An 18,238-nucleotide genomic window follows, 5' to 3' on the forward strand; every position below is an offset into this window, starting at 1 on the left:
GTTGTCTGCCTGCCAAAGGAAGAACTCTCCTCAATGGTTTCATATCCAGTGGGCCATCACAGCAGCAGAATCCAATAACTAATTAGCAAACATCCTGGGGAAAACAAACCGCTCTCTGAGCTTTCAGACAGCGAGACAGGGAGATTCAGAGCCAAAGAACTGGGAGTGGGAATGCTCCCTCCATCCGTTTTCCCCTCTTCAAGCCCGTACTTGGTTTGCCCAAGAGATCCAGATGTAGACATTGTTGTGTGAGTGTGAGCACATAATGTGATGGAGTGCAGAGTGCTCTAGCTAGCTTATAACTTCATTCTCACTCGGATTCAGTCCTTGGCGTTGTGTTCTGTGGCGTTGTTAGCCTCTTCTCTGCTCTTCTCCTCTCTCCCCTCCAGCCCACTTGTCTCAGCTCACTTTCTTTCCAAAAATGACAGCAGGCAAAATGTTTGTTGTAGTCAACTTTAGTTTGGAGGCTGGGGGCTCTCTTTAGCTCTAAATATAGTAAGATGGCGCCGGAGAGAATGGCTGCCGTTTCATGGGCTCTTAACCTACCATGCTATTCTGTTTGTGTTTTTGCATTTTTTTAAACATATTTTGTATATAATGTTGCTGCTACCGTCTCTAATGACCGAAAAGAGCTTCTGGAAATCAGAACAGTGATTTCTCACCTTGAAGTGGACGAAGAATTTCTCTTTAATGAGTCGGACGAGAGATTATTTACTCCAGACACCCGAACATGCCCTCATCTCTATCGTTCGCAGGAGAAAGAGACGGAAAAGATATCGTGGAAAGAGATCGAGGTGCCTTGTGAGGATCCGTCGACGAGTGGTTAATCTGCCCTTGCCATCCAAATTACTGGCCAATGTACAATCGCAGGAAAATAAATTGGACGAGCTAAAAGCATGTATATCCTACCAACGGGACATTAAAAACTAATATTTTACAGAGTTGTGACTGAACGACGACATGAATAACATACTGCTGGCGGGTTACATACTGCATCAGCAGGATAGAACAGCAGCCTCTGGTAAGACAAGGGGTGGCGGTCTATGTATATTTGTAAACAACAGCTGGTGCACGATATCTAAGGAAGTCTCAAGGTTTTGCTCGCCTGAGGTAGAGTATCTCATGATAAGCTATAACCACACTATCTACCTAGAGAGTTTTCATCTGTATTTTTGCGTACATACCCCCACAGACCCATGCTGGCACTAAGACTACACTAATTAGCTGTATACCGCCATAAGCAAACAGGAAAACGCTCATCCAGAGGCGGCACTCCTAGTGGCCGGGAACTTTAATGCAGGGAAACTTAAATCCGTTTTACATCATCTCTATCAGCATGTTAAATGGGAAAAAGGGGAAAAAACTAGACCACCTTCACTCCACACACAGAGCTCTCCCTCGCCCACCATTTGGCAAATCTGTCTATAAGTCTATCCTCCTGATTCCTGCTTACAAGCAAAAATTAAAGCAGGAAGCATCAGTGACTCAATAAAAAATTGGTCAGATGAAGCAGATGCTAAACTGCAGGACTGTTTTGCTAGCACAGACTGGAATATGTTCCGGGATTCTTCTGATGGCATTGAGGAGTATACCACATTAGTCACTGGCTTCATCAATTAAGTGCATCGATGACGTTGTCCCCACAGTGACTGTACGTACATACCCCAACCAGAAGCCATGGATTACAGGCAACATGCTCACGGAGCTAAAGGGTAGAGCTGCCGCTTTCAAAAAGCGGGACTCTAACCCGGAAGAAGAAGAAGAAATCCCGCTATGCCCTCTGACAAACCATCAAACAGGCAAAGCTTCAATACAGGACTAAGATCGAATCGTACTACACCAGCTCGTCAGATGTGGCAGGGCTTGCAAACTATTACAGACTACAAAGGGAAGCACAGCCGAGAGCTGCCCAGTGACATGAGCCTACCAGACAAGCTAATTTACTTCTCTGCTCGCTTCGAGGCAAGTAGCACTGAAACATGCATGAGAGCACCAGCTGTTCCGGAAGACTGTGTGATCATGCTCTCCGCAGTCAATGTGAGTAAGACCTTTAAACAGGTCAACATTCACAAGGCCACAGGGCCAGATGGATTACCAGGACGTGTATTCTGAGAATGCGCTGACCAACCCGCAAGTGTCTTCACTGACATTTTCAACATCTCCCTGTCTGAATCTAATACCAACATGTTTCAAGCAGACCACCATAGACCCTGTGCCCAAGAACACTAAGGTAACCTGCTAAATTACTACTGACCCGTAGCAGTCACGTCTGTAGACATGAAGTGCTTTGAAAGGCTTGTCATGGCCCACATCAACACCATTATCCCAGAAACCTTAGACCTACTCAATTTGCATACCGCCCCAACAGATCCACAGATGATGCAATCTCTATTGCATTCCACACTGCCCTTTCACACCTGGACGAAAGCAACACCTATGTGAGAACGCTATTCATTGACTACAGCTCAGCGTTTAACACCATAGTGCCCTCAAAGCTCATCAATAAGCTAAGGACCCTGGGACTCAACATTTCCCACTGCATCTGGATCCTGGACTTCCTGACGGGCCGCCCTCAGGTGGTAAGGGTAGGTAACAACACATCCGCCATGCTGATCCTTAACATGGAGGCCCCTTAGTGGTGTGTGCTCAATCCCCTCCTGTACTCCCTGTTCACTCATGACTGCACAGCCAGGCACGACTCCAACACCATCATTAAGTTTGCCGATGACACAACAGTGGTAGGACTGATAACCAACAACGACGAGACAGCCTATAAGGAGAAGGTCAGAGACCTAGCCGTGTGGTGCCAGGACAACAACCTCTCCCTCAACATGATCAAGACTAAGGATATGATTGTGGACTACAGGAAAGGAGGACCGATCATGCCTCCATTCTCATCGACGAGGCTGTAGAGGAGCAGGTTGAGAGCCTCAAGTTCCTTGGCGTCCACATCACCAACAAACTAACATGGTCCAAGCACACCAAGACAGTCGTGAAGAGGTCAAGACTAAACCTATTCCCCCTCAGGAGAGTGAAAAGATTTGTTTCAAGATTTTGTCCTCGAATCCTCAAAAGATTCTATAGCTGCACCATCGAGAGCATCACTGCCTGGTATAGCAACTGCTCAGCATCCGACCGCAAGACACGACAGAGGGTAGTGCATACGGCCCAGTACATCACTGGCCAAACTTCCTGCCATCCAGGACCTCTATACCAGGCGGTGTCAGAGGAAGACCTTAAAAATTGTCAAAGACTCCAGCCACCCTAGTTATAGACTGTTCTCTCTGCTACCGCACGGCAAGTTGTACCGGAGCTCCAAGTCTAAGCCCAAGAGGCATCTTAACAGCTTCTACCCCCAATCCATAAGACTACTGAACATCTAATCAAATGGCTACCCAGACTACTTGCATTGCCTCCCCCCTCTTTTACCCTGCTGTTACTCTCTGTTATTATCTATACATAAGTCACTTTAATAACTCTACCTACATGTATATATTACCTCAACTACCTCGACTAAATGGTGCCCCAGCACATTGACTCTGTACAGGTACCCCCTGTATATAGCCTTGCTATTGTTATTTTACTGCTGCTCTTTAATGATTTGTTACTTTATTTTTTATTTTTAAGGTATTTTTCTTTAAACTGCATTGTTTGTTAAGGGCTTGTAAGTAAGCATTTACTTACATTTACTTACATTTGTCTACACCTGTTGTGTTCGGTTCATGTGACAAATAAAATTTGAGTTGACTTAAAATGGTTGTTTTTTTCATTATCCCTGTAAAGGTCATGTTAGAATCATCTTTTCATATATCTTGAAATAGAGCTTAAATATTTCCCTCTATAATTCTGTAGTGTTTATCTGTATTATGCGTGCGCGTTGGTGTGTGTATTTGTGTGCACATATTTGTGTTATTCTGGGCAGGGGAGGTACCTCTTCTAACACTCACTGGCCGTGGCTGTCCTTGGGCGAGAGAGCCTGTAATGTTCTGTTCTCTATCCTATCAGTGAGATTAACAGACAGGCCATGAATGGTGGTCGGAAAGGACTGTGATGTATTTTACTGAGACACAGGAGCTGAATTGAAATAAAGGCTACCACCTGTATGCTAAGTCACACCAGCAGTCTGACAGGAGATGTGTTCAAGCCTTGGTGTTGTTTACAGCGTTACTGTAATTGTGTTTTTAAAGATGCTCCTTGCAATCAGATTGAGGCTGTGGATGTATCACATGATGGCATGTTGTGCTGCGCTACTGTTCTGGCAATTTGCAAGATCAGAGGACTGTTTTTGTAATGGACACTCCTACAAAAAACTTCACGTGACTTTAATCTTCAAAAGCTAAATTACTTACGTGTAGCGTAACTGGGGAAAAAATTGCAAAGGTTAAACACAAAACGTATGATTAGAAATTGTTTACAAACAATCTCGTTTGTCTAGAAAAGTGAGTAATCTCTTTAACAGCCAGTCCACCTACAGTAAATGTGAAAAACTGTTCTATTAGCCTCACCTGCTGTATATTGTACTGTTCTCAGTATACTGTAGTAATCTATCTCTTTCTGTGTTCTCCCCAGAATATGCCAGGACTTCATGATGAGCTCCAACAGCACAGACCCTGGCCTCTACCTGACCATCAGCTCCCCAGGAATGGGCATCATCTACCCAGACACCAACACTCTCCACAGGGACCCCTGGCCAGAGCTAACCAGCCCGGATCACAAGGACTCCTTCCTCAGTGGCCTCTTCAACCTCACAGGCTCACTCAATGAGACGGTGACCTCTCTGACCTACGACCCTCTGGGGGGTCACACAGTGTGGCAGGTGGTCCTCATTGTCTTCCTCACTGGCCTCCTGTCCCTGGTCACCATCATTGGCAACATCCTGGTGGTGGTATCCTTCAAGGTCAACCGCCAGCTCAAGACTGTCAACAACTACTTCCTGCTCAGCTTGGCCGTGGCTGACCTCATCATCGGGGTCATCTCCATGAACCTTTACACCACCTACATCATCATGGGCCAGTGGGCCCTGGGCAACTGGGCTTGTGACCTGTGGCTGGCTATTGACTATGTGGCCAGTAACGCATCCGTCATGAACCTGCTGGTCATCAGCTTTGACCGTTACTTCTCCATCACCCGGCCCCTCACCTACCGCGCCAAGCGGACCACACGGCGGGCTGTCCTGATGATTGGCCTGGCCTGGTTCGTGTCCCTGGTCCTTTGGGCCCCAGCCATCCTGTTCTGGCAGTACTTTGTGGGGGAGCGCACAGTGCCCCCTGATAAGTGCTACATCCAGTTCCTCTCAGAGCCCATCATTACATTCTGCACGGCCATGGCTGCCTTCTACCTGCCTGTCACTATTATGAGTGTGCTCTACTGGCGTATCTACAGGGAGACACAGAACCGCGCGCAGGAGCTGGCTGGCCTGCAGGGCTCAGGGAGCCGAGGCAGGGGAGGGGAGAGGGCTCACTTCGTCCACCACCAGGCTGGTAGTGCCAGGAGCTGCAGCAGCTACGAGCTGACCCAGTCCTCCCAGAGAAAGAGCCCTGGCCGGGCGCTGGCCACACGATTCCACTGCTGGCCCATGATGCGCTCCTGGAGGCCTGGCAGCACCCGGCCTGGGGAAGGGGACGCTGACCACAGCAGCAGCGACAGCTGGAACAACAACAATGCCAGGCTGTCAGTGGACCACTCAGGCTCGTCTGAGGACGAGGAGGGAAACGGTAGAGGGATGATGCCTCAGGACCACGCCATCTTCTCCATAGTCCTCAACCTGCCGGGGATGAAGGCAGCCGTCAACTCCCACCTCACCTCCTGCGAGGACCTGGATCTAGCCTCAGAAGAGGACCCCCTAAGGGGGGAGGAGGACAGCCGGGATGGCCTCTCTACCACCACCACTACTACCACCCCTGATGGGGCCAACACAGACAACAGCAGCTACCACCAACGCTTCCCCTCCCGGATATCCAAAGTCCAGTCCATGCCTGCCCTCCAGGCCACCAGAGTGGGGCTGCTCTCTGGCTCCTCTGCCACCACCACCAAATCACCCTCGGCGCCCATCTCCTTCAAAGACGCAGCTCTAGCCAAGAGATTTGCCTCCAGGGCAAGGACGCAGATCACCAAGCGCAAGCGCATGTCTCTGGTGAAGGAGAAGAAGGCGGCACAGACCCTCAGCGCCATCCTGTTTGCCTTCATCATCACATGGACACCCTACAACATCATGGTGCTAGTCAACACCTTCTGTAATGGCTGCATCCCCGAGGCTCTGTGGGCGCTGGGCTACTGGCTGTGCTACGTCAACAGCACCGTCAACCCCATGTGCTACGCTCTGTGCAACAAGACCTTCCGCACCACCTTCAAGATGATACTGCTCTGTCGCTGGGACCAGCGCAAGCGGCGGAGGAAGCAGCAGTTCCAGGAACGGCAGTCTGTAGTGTTCCACAGGAGAATTCCTAAAGACTCAACGTAGCGGGATATAGACCCAGTGGGCATCTGGTGATGATGATGATGATAATGATGTTAATGATGATGAGTCTGGGATCTAACAGGACAGTGGATGGATGAGGCATCCTAAAGGTTCTGTCTGTGGTTTTTAACTGCACAGAGATTCCCAGGGAGGCGGCCATATTGTTGCTGTGGTGTCTGATGTTCTCTGTGGAGCCACGACCTCCACAGTGACATATTCCTCTGTTTCTTCAAGAGAGCTCCCGTGGTGAAAGCTTCCTCTAGATTGTAACAGTTCTCAGCATTTCAGAGAAGTGCAGCTGAAAGGACTGACAGTGAAAACCAATAGAACAAGGGCTTAAAATGCAATGAGGGGACAATTCAAAGTGCAATTGATACCTAGGGAGATAATATGTTATAATATGTGTTATGGATTTGGGGTTTTCCATTTCTTACCATTTTCTTCTCAGTGGTAGAGCTGTATCGTACAGAGCAGTTGGGGTTTTCTAAGTAAACTGTACATCTGTTATATCGCATTGAAAGACAAGTCCAAAACATTGTGCGTCAATAGACTGCATCGTATTGATTTTGAGCTCCCTTTTGGCTGAGCTAGATGTTTTTGTTATTTTTTACTCTGACTTCTGTACATTGCCTTCAACTTGGTTATAGCTTTCTTGTGTCTTATAAAATGAGAGAATTTAAAACAAAACGGTGTCCTATTTGTGACAACCGGTGTTTCAAAGTTGATGGTTATTTTTGTGTAATAAATTGGTCTATAGATTTTCGTCTATAGATTGTGAGCCAGTCTGAAAATATTTCTGAGTACCTCAGTGAGCTGGTATTGTGTTCAATGTGAGTTGTGGTTTACATGCTGGAGACAGTAAGTGCATCAATTTATTCAGTTGTTGTTAATGTACCCGAGGTTTTTGAGTAATGGTAATATGATATTTCTAACTTGATACCTAATGATTAATTGTACGCTAAAGAGATTGGTCATTATGAATTGTAATGTTTTGATTATATTTGAAATAATATTTGAAAAGGTTTCTCCATTTCTTCTCACTGGCTGGCCAAATGTAATTCCCTAAGTAAAAGATTGGTCTGTGGTCTCTAGATGAAGTCTCTAGCTCCTAGAGGATTTAGCAGTGCCAGAGCAGCATCTGCTGGATGAATAGAATTCTACACTCTAGTAACTTCCAGCTTACTTCCATCAGGGAAATGCTGTTGTGGGTCCATAAGACAGTGGGAGATTCCGTTTTGGATCTGTCTGTCCTCCAGTCCTCTGCCCTCCTCTCCTCGGTGACACGGAAACCGAAAAGTGGTAGGAGAGTTTCAATTCAGAGGATGCTCAGCTGCATCCTTACACGGAAGAGTTTTGAAATCTGCCACACACCCTTTGAAACAGCAGTTGTTTTCTCAGAGTAGAAAAGCATGCACACATTTAAAAAAGGATGTGTTACTTATCCTTTCATCTATAAAATGTCTAGTTCAACTCGCTACATGTTTAACACTTTACACTGGTATTTTGGGATTCCACCTCTGTAAACATAATTTGCATGATGATGCATTAGAGAGAGGAGAGTCTCATTTCATTTCATATCAGCGTCATGTTTCCACATTCTCATCTTGCCTCGCCTCAATTCTCTATGAGCTTTTTCTAAAGGAGGTGAGGAGAAGACAGAAGAGAGGAATCTAGGAAATCCAACAGAGATTCTCCCATAGCTGAGAATAGGTAAGAAACTTAAAAGAAAATGGTTAGACCAGTTTAGCCCTGCTACATATGGCATATGGATGGTTAGACCAGTTTAGCCCTGCTACATATGGCATATGGATGGTTAGACCAGTTTAGCCCTGCTACATATGGCATATGGATGGTTAGACTAGTTTAGCCCTGCTACATATGGCATATGGATGGTTAGACTAGTTTAGCCCTGCTACATATGGCATATGGATGGTTAGACTAGTTTAGGCCTGCTACATATGGCATATGGATGGTTAGACTAGTTTAGGCCTGCTACATATGGCATATGGATGGTTAGACTAGTTTAGCCCTGCTACATATGGCATATGGATGGTTAGACTAGTTTAGGCCTGCTACATATGGCATATGGATGGTTAGACTAGTTTAGGCCTGCTACATATGGCATATGGATGGTTAGACTAGTTTAGGCCTGCTACATATGGCATATGGATGGTTAGACTAGTTTAGGCCTGCTACATATGGCATATGGATGGTTAGACCAGTTTAGGCCTGCTACATATGGCATATGGATGGTTAGACCAGTTTAGGCCTGCTACATATGGCATATGGAATGTTAGACTAGTTTAGCCCTGCTACATATGGCATATGGATGGTTAGACTAGTTTAGCCCTGCTACATATGGCATATGGATGGTTAGACCAGTTTAGGCCTGCTACATATGGCATATGGAATGTTAGACTAGTTTATCCCTGCTACATATGGCATATGGATGGTTAGACTAGTTTAGGCCTGCTACATATGGCATATGGAGCTGAAAAGTGGTGCTCTTTTCATCTTACGTCACAAAGCCAGTGATTCCCATCAAGTTATTTGACCGTGCAAACAGTGTGATTTAAGGTGATTTGTCTACATGTTTTTAATAATACCCAGTGCTAAAACAATGGAATAGCTCCATTTTAAAATGTATTGTCATACTATGTGATGCACCATGCTTCAGGCCAGAACCGGATGAATATCATTCTAAAAAGAAAATATTAACAACCCGGCTTCTTTTTGTGTATGGATTTTGCTGTTTAAGTGTATGTATTACACTTAGGTTTGTAAATGGATAGTGAAAGCGAATAACATACATGTATCACAGGCATGTTGAGTGATGACTATGTGATATTGAGAAGAATGTCAGAATGCTACCGTGTGGGGTAACACTTTATAATAATGTTCAGACAGGAACATTATTATAAAGTGTTACCCAGTGGGGTATGTAAGCCAGATAAAGATGAAAAATGAGAGAAATTATTCAGTGTCTGAACTGCCAATGGATATTTCTTCTACTTTCAATATGTGATACAGTGTTACTATACTCCTGATAAAGTGAGGTGTTTGTTTGGGATGTGAACTACAGTACCTGAAGTAAGATCAAATTAATAGCAAACTATAACTTTTATTGTTTTTTGTTACATTTCAATTATGCTAATCGTACCCATGTTATAAGTGAATAAACAAAAAATATTTTTATTGACAGATATGGTGTGTATCATATTTACAGCTCAAAAACATGTTAATTTGAATGTTTATGAAATCATTGTATTCCTCCAGTATCTAAGTGAAATTTGCAATCACACAATAATGAAGAAGACGCCAATGCAGTGCAGCACCGTAGGCCTACTGTACAATTTACAGTATAAGGAACACTTTAAACAGATGATGATGGATTTTTTTGGGGAACAAGTATCTCTTAATGTCTTAGCAGATTAGTAGGAGCATACCAGTTAATACACTGTAGATTGTCATCAATAGTATCTCCAGTAACAATATGCATCAGCACGTTAGTGGGAGAAGCAGCTTACATATTCACTTTCAGACAGGAACACTTTCCACGTTGTCAAAATGTAACACTTTCCATAGGCCTAACACTCAACAAACAGTTAGATGTAGTTTAATAAGTATGCATAATGTGTTTTGCTTCTGAACATCCTTGCATTGCATTTTGTTATGTTGAAATTCTTCATTGGTCTTCATGGCAACCATGCATGCTCCTCCGTAGCGCAAATCTTTTGTGAACGCTTCCGCCGCAGCGCACTCAACCACCATAATCGTCTGCAGGAGGCTGAGGAAACTGTTGAGGCAGTGAACTCAAAGTGGGCCTCTCTGGGGAAGACCAAGCAGAGGCTGCAGGGAGAGGTGGAGGACCTCATGATTGATGTGCAGAGGGCCAACGCCTAGTCCGCCAACCTGGACAAGATGCAGAGAAACTTTGATAAGATCTGGCAGAGTGGAAGCAACATTTTGAGGGGTGCCAAGCTGAGCTGGAAGGAGCTCAGAAGTATTCTTGATCTCTCAACACTGAGCTCTTCAAGATCAAGAACTCCTATGAGGAGGATCAGCTGGAGACCCTGAAAAGGGAGAAAAGAAAAAAAATCTGCAACATGAGCAAAATGAAAATCTCCTCTCCTGAAAATCTCCTTATTATAAACCAATGTTGTGTTTGTGTGCAGAGGAGATCGCTGACTTGACTGAACAGATCGGAGAGACTGGCAAGAGCATCCGTGAGCTGGAGAAAGCAAATAAAACTGTGTAGACAGAGAAGTGAGATCCAGACCGCTCTGGAAGAGGCTGAGGTAGATCCCACTGCTGTTCCATAAGTATAAACACATTAAACTGTTACAGGTTGAAAATGCTGTATAAACACATTTAAACAACTACTTTGCTTTGTCCATTCATGGTAAACTAGAGTATGAGGAGTCCAATATCCTGCAGCTGGAGCTTAACCACATCAAAAGAGAGGTGGACAGGAAGCTGGCGGAGAAGGACGAGGATATGGAGAAGATAAAGAGTGAGGTGGACAGGAAGCTGGCGGAGAAGGACGAGGAGATGGAGAAGGTAAAGAGGTGGACAGGAAGCTGGCGGAGAAGGACGAGGAGATGGAGAAGATAAAGAGTGAGATGGACAGGAAGCTGGCGGAGAAGGACGAGGAGATGGAGTAGGTAAAGAGGTGGACAGGAAGCTGGCGGAGAAGGACGAGGAGATGGAGAAGATAAAGCGAAAGAGCCAGAGGTTGGCAGAGTCCATGCAGAGCACTCTGGACTCTGAGGTCCACAGCAGAAACGACGCCATGAGAGTGAAGAAGAAGATGGAGGGAGACCTGAACAAGATAGATATCCAGCTGAGGCACTCCAACAGGAAGACCACCAAGGCCCAAAAACAGGAATGTCTATTGACAGCTCAAGGTACAAAAGCCATGACATCAGGTTAAAAAAAACTGAAAAATAGTGAGGGAATTGTCTTGATCAGTAGCAAATCATGACTTTCTTGACTTAAATAATTTATTCTGCGAGTAGCAGAAATGATGGTTTGGCCAGTTACTCTAGGGTCTTCCTTGAGTTCTGTGAGTTCTAGAATGCACTGTGGTCCCTATATGTCGTTGTCCCAGCATGCCGCTGAAGACATGAAGGAGCAGGCCACCATGGTTGACCGCAGGAACTCTCTGATGGTGGCTGAGATTGAGAAGTTGTTCTGGAGCAGACAGAGAGAGGCCTCAAAGTGGGCGAGCACAAGCTGGTAGACGCAAACAAGCATGTGGGACCTCTGCACTCACAGCTAACACAAGTGAAAAGCCATTTCCAGTTCCCTGTTTCATTTTATTTTATTTTTACCTTTATTTAACTAGGCAAGTCAGTTAAGAACAAATTCTTATTTTCAATGACGGCCTAGGTACAGTGGGTTAACTGCCTGTTCAGGGGCAGAACGACAGATTTGTACCTTGTCAGCTCGGGGTTTGAACTTGCAACCTTCAGGTTACTAGTCCAACGCTCTAACCACTAGGCTACCCTGCTGCTTCCATCATGTGACTTGTACTTTATGTTCTCTTGAGATTATCTTGAGTTTCAACTCATCATTAATAAATTATTATTCCTCCAGTACACCAGACTTCTGAACACCAAGAAGAAGTTGCAGACTGACCTGGTGACAGTGCAAGGTGAGGTGGACGACATCATCCAGGAGGCCAGGAACGCAGAGGAGAAGACCAAGAAGCATATCACTGATGTGAATCCTCATAATGTGGCTTGTATGGTAGTCTACAACCCCAGGCAAACATCTGAGAGGACTCCCTTCTGGAGAATGTAGGTATGATGAGTTTTATGTTCAATTGTAGCACATTATATTGAAGAATATAGCATTTCTCTGGCCGGTACAGATACCAAATAATATCTTGGTGATAATGATGGTTATGATGCCAAGTATAAAAGCCAGTATATATAATTTGATTGAGTATTGATTACACCTTCTCAAACATTGTGTCCATGTCCCCTGTGCTACAGGTGGGTGATTTTGAGACTGAGGTGGAGACCGAGCAGAGAGGAGGTGTGGATGCTGTCAAGAGAGTCTGCAAGTATGAGCACAGAGTCAAGGAGCTCACCTACAAGGTAAGAGAAACACCTGCACACACTCTCACTCACACACACACTCACACAAACATACACACATGACTTGTGAGCTTTGACTATTATCTCACACAGACTGCGAAAGACAAGAAAATCGTCAGCAGACTGCAGGACCTGGTGGACAAGTTGAAGTTGAAAGTGAAGACCTACAGGAGGCAGGCTGAGGAACCATTGAGTCACAGTAGACTTGCAGTCAAATACTCACTGTATAAGGAGAATCATTACATTGTTCTTATCTGGTTTTCTCCCTCCTTACCTGTTCTTGTATCCTCTTCCTCTCTCCCTCTCACTTTCTCCCCCTCCAAGGAGGAACCATCCAACTCCCACATGTCTAAGTTCAGGAAGGTGCAGCATAAGCTGGATGAGGTAGAGGAGCGTTGTGACATTACTGAGACCCAGGTCAACAAGCTCATGGCCAAGGGCCGCTATGCCGGACACGAACACATTACAGATCTGCTGTTACACCTAGGCTGCATCGGAAATGGCACCCTATACCCTGTATAGTGCACTCCCTTTGACCAGGACCCATAGGGAATGTGGTGCTATTTCAGATGCAGACCCAACACACATGTCCAAATATATCCTCACCACTTGATGGTTCAGTGTATACAGGTCGATATTGACCTAATAACTTTATTGGAGCATGATGACTTAGAGGTCTCTGAGAAACCTATACTTAGAGAATATTGATGCAGTTTCTAATGTTAAAGAATATAAGACAACTCCTACTAAATTTATAAATGAAATTTAAAGCAAAGCTGAGCACAGAGGCTTACAAAGGAGTACATTATCACATCCATTGTATTATTTCAAGTGTTCATGTGTGGATTATGGATGAAAAGGATGATGTTGATCCCTTCTTTTCTCTTGTCACAGGCAGAAGATGTTTTTTTATTCAGAGCCAACATTAAACATGTGTGGAAACACTAGTCTCCTTGGTGACTGTGTGGATTTATTACACATGACACAGTACTATACCCAGAGCTTGAAACTAAATCACACCTCTCAACTAACTGAGTATACTGGAGTTGAACTATTACATTTAGGGTTGAGCAAAACATCCAAAATGATCTGAACAATGAAGATCGGAAATTGTCCATCAATTAGTAATTGTATAATTATAAACAAGAGATCTCATCACTAATGAAAGTGGTCCTGTGTAGTTAGTAGAGCATGCTGCTTGTAATGCCAGAAGAGTGGTTTCGATTCCCAGGACCACCCATGCATGACATGCATGACTGTAAGTCGCTTTGGATAAAAGCAGCTGCTAAATGGCATATATTATTATATTCTATATTATATTCTCTGTACAAGTTAAACGTTTTTATTCATTACGTTTCAGAGAGCAAACACTCTGAAATACTTCCAATGTACAGATTAAAAGACTCCAGCTTTCTGATCTCACCTTGCAATTATATGACAAATAAGTACATGTATATTACACGTTTCACCCCAATTAAAACATCAAGAGATGTTGGATACAGTCATCTAAACTATACTAAAATATGATACCGGCTGACTGACTGTATGTCCGCTGCATTTCTTTTTTTGGGGGGGGGGGGGGGGGCATTATAATACAATTATATGTATACATTCAGTGCATTACTGTGGTACGACCACATGGTTTGTATTGGAAAATGTGTTAGGCATTAGCATTAGTGCTAATCACATCATAATGAAATAGTTTGCCTGTCAGCAGGCTGTGTTCCTAGTAACAGCAGGATGTTGTTGTGTGTTGTGAAGGAGGAGCAGAGTGAGGTTGAGTATGACCAGGATCAGGACATGTGATGATAAGTACCACTTCTTCATGTGACCGAGGAAGAGGAGCAGCCCAGTGGAGATTACAAACACTTGATTGTGTTCCACTCAAAACTGGAGAAAAAACACTCAGGAAAGGACTTTCTCTTCTCTCCTGTGGTTGTAGAGTGACTGCTATTATATATATTGAACTGAAGGTATGTATAACTTGTATCTTATTCATGTAAACCGTTTAGCAGATTTTCCTTTTGGCCCAATGTGATAATGTATTTTGTTCTATGTTGGAAGATAAACAGTAGCCTTACGACTTTGTGCAGACATTTGTTAGTGATAAATTGCTTAAACAGTTTACTGGGCAAGTATTTAATTGGTTGGACTATACTGTATCACAGTCTACGGTAGGCCTAATCTAGTCATTCTGTTCTATTACTACACAGATAATAATTCATATTAATAATCAAGAAAGTGAATCTTAAAGTAGTGAAGTTGCATACATTTGTTAAAATAATTAAGTTGAAAAGTATTATTCTCAGGTAAACATATATGCATTGCACATCTGAGTTCAAATGCTGATCATTGATAGATGTACCGTGGTGGCCATTTTCTTGCCAAGCATTCTCCAGAAATGATCTACCAATGAGCCACACCCAATGTTCAACTAGTAATCACTGTTTGAATTAGATGTATTGATTACAGTGTCTAAATGATAAGAATCAACAGAATACCCTGGAATAAATATTTAGCTACATGGACCTACTGTACAGTACTGAAGATGTCACTGTGGAAGATGTGTTAGTTCAGGGTCATAGTTATATACTGAATAAAAATATAAATGCAACATGCAACAATTTCTTAGATTGTTGCAACAATTTCTTAGATTGTTGCAACAATTCCCCCCCCCCCCCCCCCCCCCCCCTGTTGGACATTCTGGACATGAGGCCGGTTGGACATTCTGCCAGATTCTCTAAAACTACGTTGGAGGCTGTTTATGGTCGAGAAATTAACATTCGATTATCTGGCTACAGCTCTGGTAAACATTCCTGCAGTCAGTGACATTCCTGCACGGCCCTCAAAACATGAGAGACATTTGTGGCATTGTGTTGTGTGACAAAACTGCACATTTTAGAGTGGCCTTTTGTCCCCAGCACAAGGTACACCTGTGTAATGATCATGCCGTTTAATCACTTCTTGATATACCACACCTGTCAGGTGGATGGATTATCTTACCAAAGGAGAAATACTCACTAACAGGGAAATTTGTGTACACACTTTGAAGGAAATTAGATTTTTGTGCCTATGGAACATTTCTGGGGGAAAAAAATTCAGCTCATGAAACATGGGACCAACACTTTACATGTTGTGTTTATATTTTTGTTCAGTGTACTAATACACAGACTAAACACACAGCTATTCATAGATATGTAGGCTGTAGAGATTGGAACTGATTACTTGAATCATATTCCCACTGGGATTATAGACATGACGCAAACAACTGCTGACATATTTGTAACAGTACAGGGAATACCCAGGAGAATAAAACATGAGAAAAAACAAGGCAGTGTTAAATACTAGGTTTATAACGGGTAAACACCACAATGGATATGAAATGTTTATAAGGCTGTTGTAGCACAAACCAGAGAGCTATTATTATATTATATTTTTCCTCCAGATGATGGATTAGTGATAATGGCATTAGCAGACACTTTGAAAGCATAGATTAGGGTCTAACTATATTACATGACAAAACATGATTTGAATAGGAATTTTGCCTTGGATTTTTTTTTTCAGTCTTCCTGATAGGCTCCATTGAAACCAAAGTGCCTCTGATCTTACTGTAAAGAATTATGTTTCAATATAAACTGCCTGAATGGCTACTGAATACTTCCACTCTCTCTGTTGTTAATTTAGACTGTCCAGCTTGTACCCTCCTGCAGTCAGGATGCAGACCATTCAGACTGTAGAGACCCAGGTACCTTTCCTGAAGGAGAGCTTCTTCACCACAGCGTTTAAAGACAGGAGGAAGAGTAGTGTGACTAACCTGCTCCGCAGACAGCAACAACAACAACATCATACTCACCATCCGCTTCCGCCTTCTCTGGACGGGGAGGAGCCTCGCATTGAGCATGCTCGACTGGGTCGCTCATCCAGCAGCCCGTTATGCAACAAAGCAGAGCGAGCAGATAGGAGCAGGGAGGGGGAGGGAGACAGTGAGTCTGTCAGCCTCCTCTCAGCAGCAGCATCCTCACAGCTGCTCCTGACACCGACGAGCAGGCAGGGATTAGTGCTGAGCTCCCGGAGAACCAGTTCAGCAAACCATGAGAAACAGCCCCAGCAGCATGGCCTGATCGCCAAGGGAGTCCGCCTGTTTAGGAACATGGGGAACCAGGAGGCCAAGCAGAGGAAGGTGGTAGGGGGAGACGCCCCCTGTGATGGGGGAGCCGAGGACAGAGAACCGGAGTGCTCTAATAAAGGCAAGAAATCCAAAGGGGGAGATGCCGGCAAGAAGAAATCCAAATCGGAATCCAAAAGCTCTGTGTTTTCCAGTATGCGGCTCAGGAAGAGTCTGTCGAAGGCGAAGGGGTTGTCCAAGGAGGATATCCTGGACAGCAAGGGATCCCAGCTGGAGGAGACTGGTGGGGTCAACAGCAGCCTCTCGGCAGATGACCTGGGAATGATGTCGGATGGTGAGCCAGAACAAGGCCACTTGACAACATCAGGGCCGGAGGACGAGGGCCAGAGGATTAGTTCAGGATCAGACGGGGACCTCTACAGCTTCCACTCTGCTGCGGCTGATCATGAAGATCTACTGTCGGACATCCAGCAGGCTATTAGGGAGCAGCATGGGACCTCTGACGGGGTCCTGGATAGGGTCACTGTCCCTTTGGCTGAGGGGGTCACCTCCCCCATCTCCGATGGTGATGTTGAACCCCTAGCCCCTGACCCCACTGACACACAAGAGGTAGCCTCCACTCAGGAGCCAGACCTGGACAAGGGACAGGTGGATGAGACACCTGTTGTTACTGATACTGTAGGACCAGACCAAAGTGCTGAGCTTGGACAGTCAGGGGCAGAGGGAGGTGTTGCATCTGGGGAGGAGTCAGATTTAGGTTCACCAAGTGACAGTGGCCCCTCCTCGGCTGCCTTCGACACCGAGAGGAGCAGTGGAAGCCCTCTGCCCAAAACCACCAGCACCTACAGCTTCCCAGACACCACCGCCACCACCACATCCTATGAGAGCGCAGAGGAGCCCCAGGACGACCTGGAGAGTCCGGTGGTGACCTCCCAGCTGACTCAGAGCCAGAGCTTTGATGAGGGGGGTAGCACCATCGAGGGGGTCAGGTGCATCAGGTTGGGAACGACCTCAGGGTCACCCAGAAGTGTCAGTAACATGGACCTGACTGTGGAGAGGGAGGAGGGGGACAGGGGGAGAGACTTCCCGTCTATGAGCAGGAGGAAGAGTAGCTATTCTGTCTCTCTGCTGACGGCTGACAGTTCTAAAAGAGCCCTTTCCAGAAGGACGTCCTCCACTACCTCCACTGTCAAGCCCTATCCTCCCATCCACCCTTCCTACGTGAAGACCACCACCAGGCAGTTGACATCCCCCATAGGCTCCCCCAGCCAAAGCCCCCTTATCCCCCGTAGGATGGGGCCAGGCTCTGGGGCAGGGTATGGGGGCCACAAGGCCCAGCTGTGGAGGACCACCAGGCAAAGGTCCTGCAGTATCGCCGGGCCTCTCAGTCATTCTGCAGACTGGTCCAAGGATCTGGAAGGCCTCAGAGCTAGGCATGAGGATGCCGCTGACCTCCAGGAGCATGGGGGGTCAGAGAGAGGCATCCCAGGGGCTAGTCTGACCCTAGGCACCAGACTACGCCTCTCAGGTGTCCAGAACACCACCACAGGG

General features: G+C 45.4%; 1 protein-coding gene and 1 long non-coding RNA gene across 2 annotated transcripts in view; one reads left to right on the top strand and one right to left on the bottom strand.

Annotated features, from left to right (window-relative positions):
* LOC109888808 (muscarinic acetylcholine receptor M3) overlaps window positions 1-9,658 on the top strand; it is a 107,036-nt gene extending 97,378 nt beyond the window's left edge. Inside the window, exon 3 of the mRNA XM_020479984.2 lies at window positions 4,570-9,658. Within this exon, the coding sequence (XP_020335573.1) occupies window positions 4,586-6,460 (1,875 nt within the window). The 5' untranslated portion in view covers window positions 4,570-4,585 and the 3' untranslated portion in view covers window positions 6,461-9,658. The remainder of the gene's footprint in view (window positions 1-4,569) is intronic.
* LOC109888809 (uncharacterized) lies at window positions 9,559-13,860 on the bottom strand. Its single transcript, XR_002255211.2, has 3 exons — window positions 12,420-13,860; window positions 12,098-12,249; window positions 9,559-10,369 (listed from the first exon to the last, which is right to left on the bottom strand). It is a non-coding gene; the product is annotated as an uncharacterized LOC109888809 (long non-coding RNA).
* Window positions 13,861-18,238: the final 4,378 nt, after the last annotated feature.

Source organism: Oncorhynchus kisutch, linkage group LG4 (genome assembly GCF_002021735.2).
Source record: "Oncorhynchus kisutch isolate 150728-3 linkage group LG4, Okis_V2, whole genome shotgun sequence".
Taxonomy (NCBI): domain Eukaryota; kingdom Metazoa; phylum Chordata; class Actinopteri; order Salmoniformes; family Salmonidae; genus Oncorhynchus; species Oncorhynchus kisutch.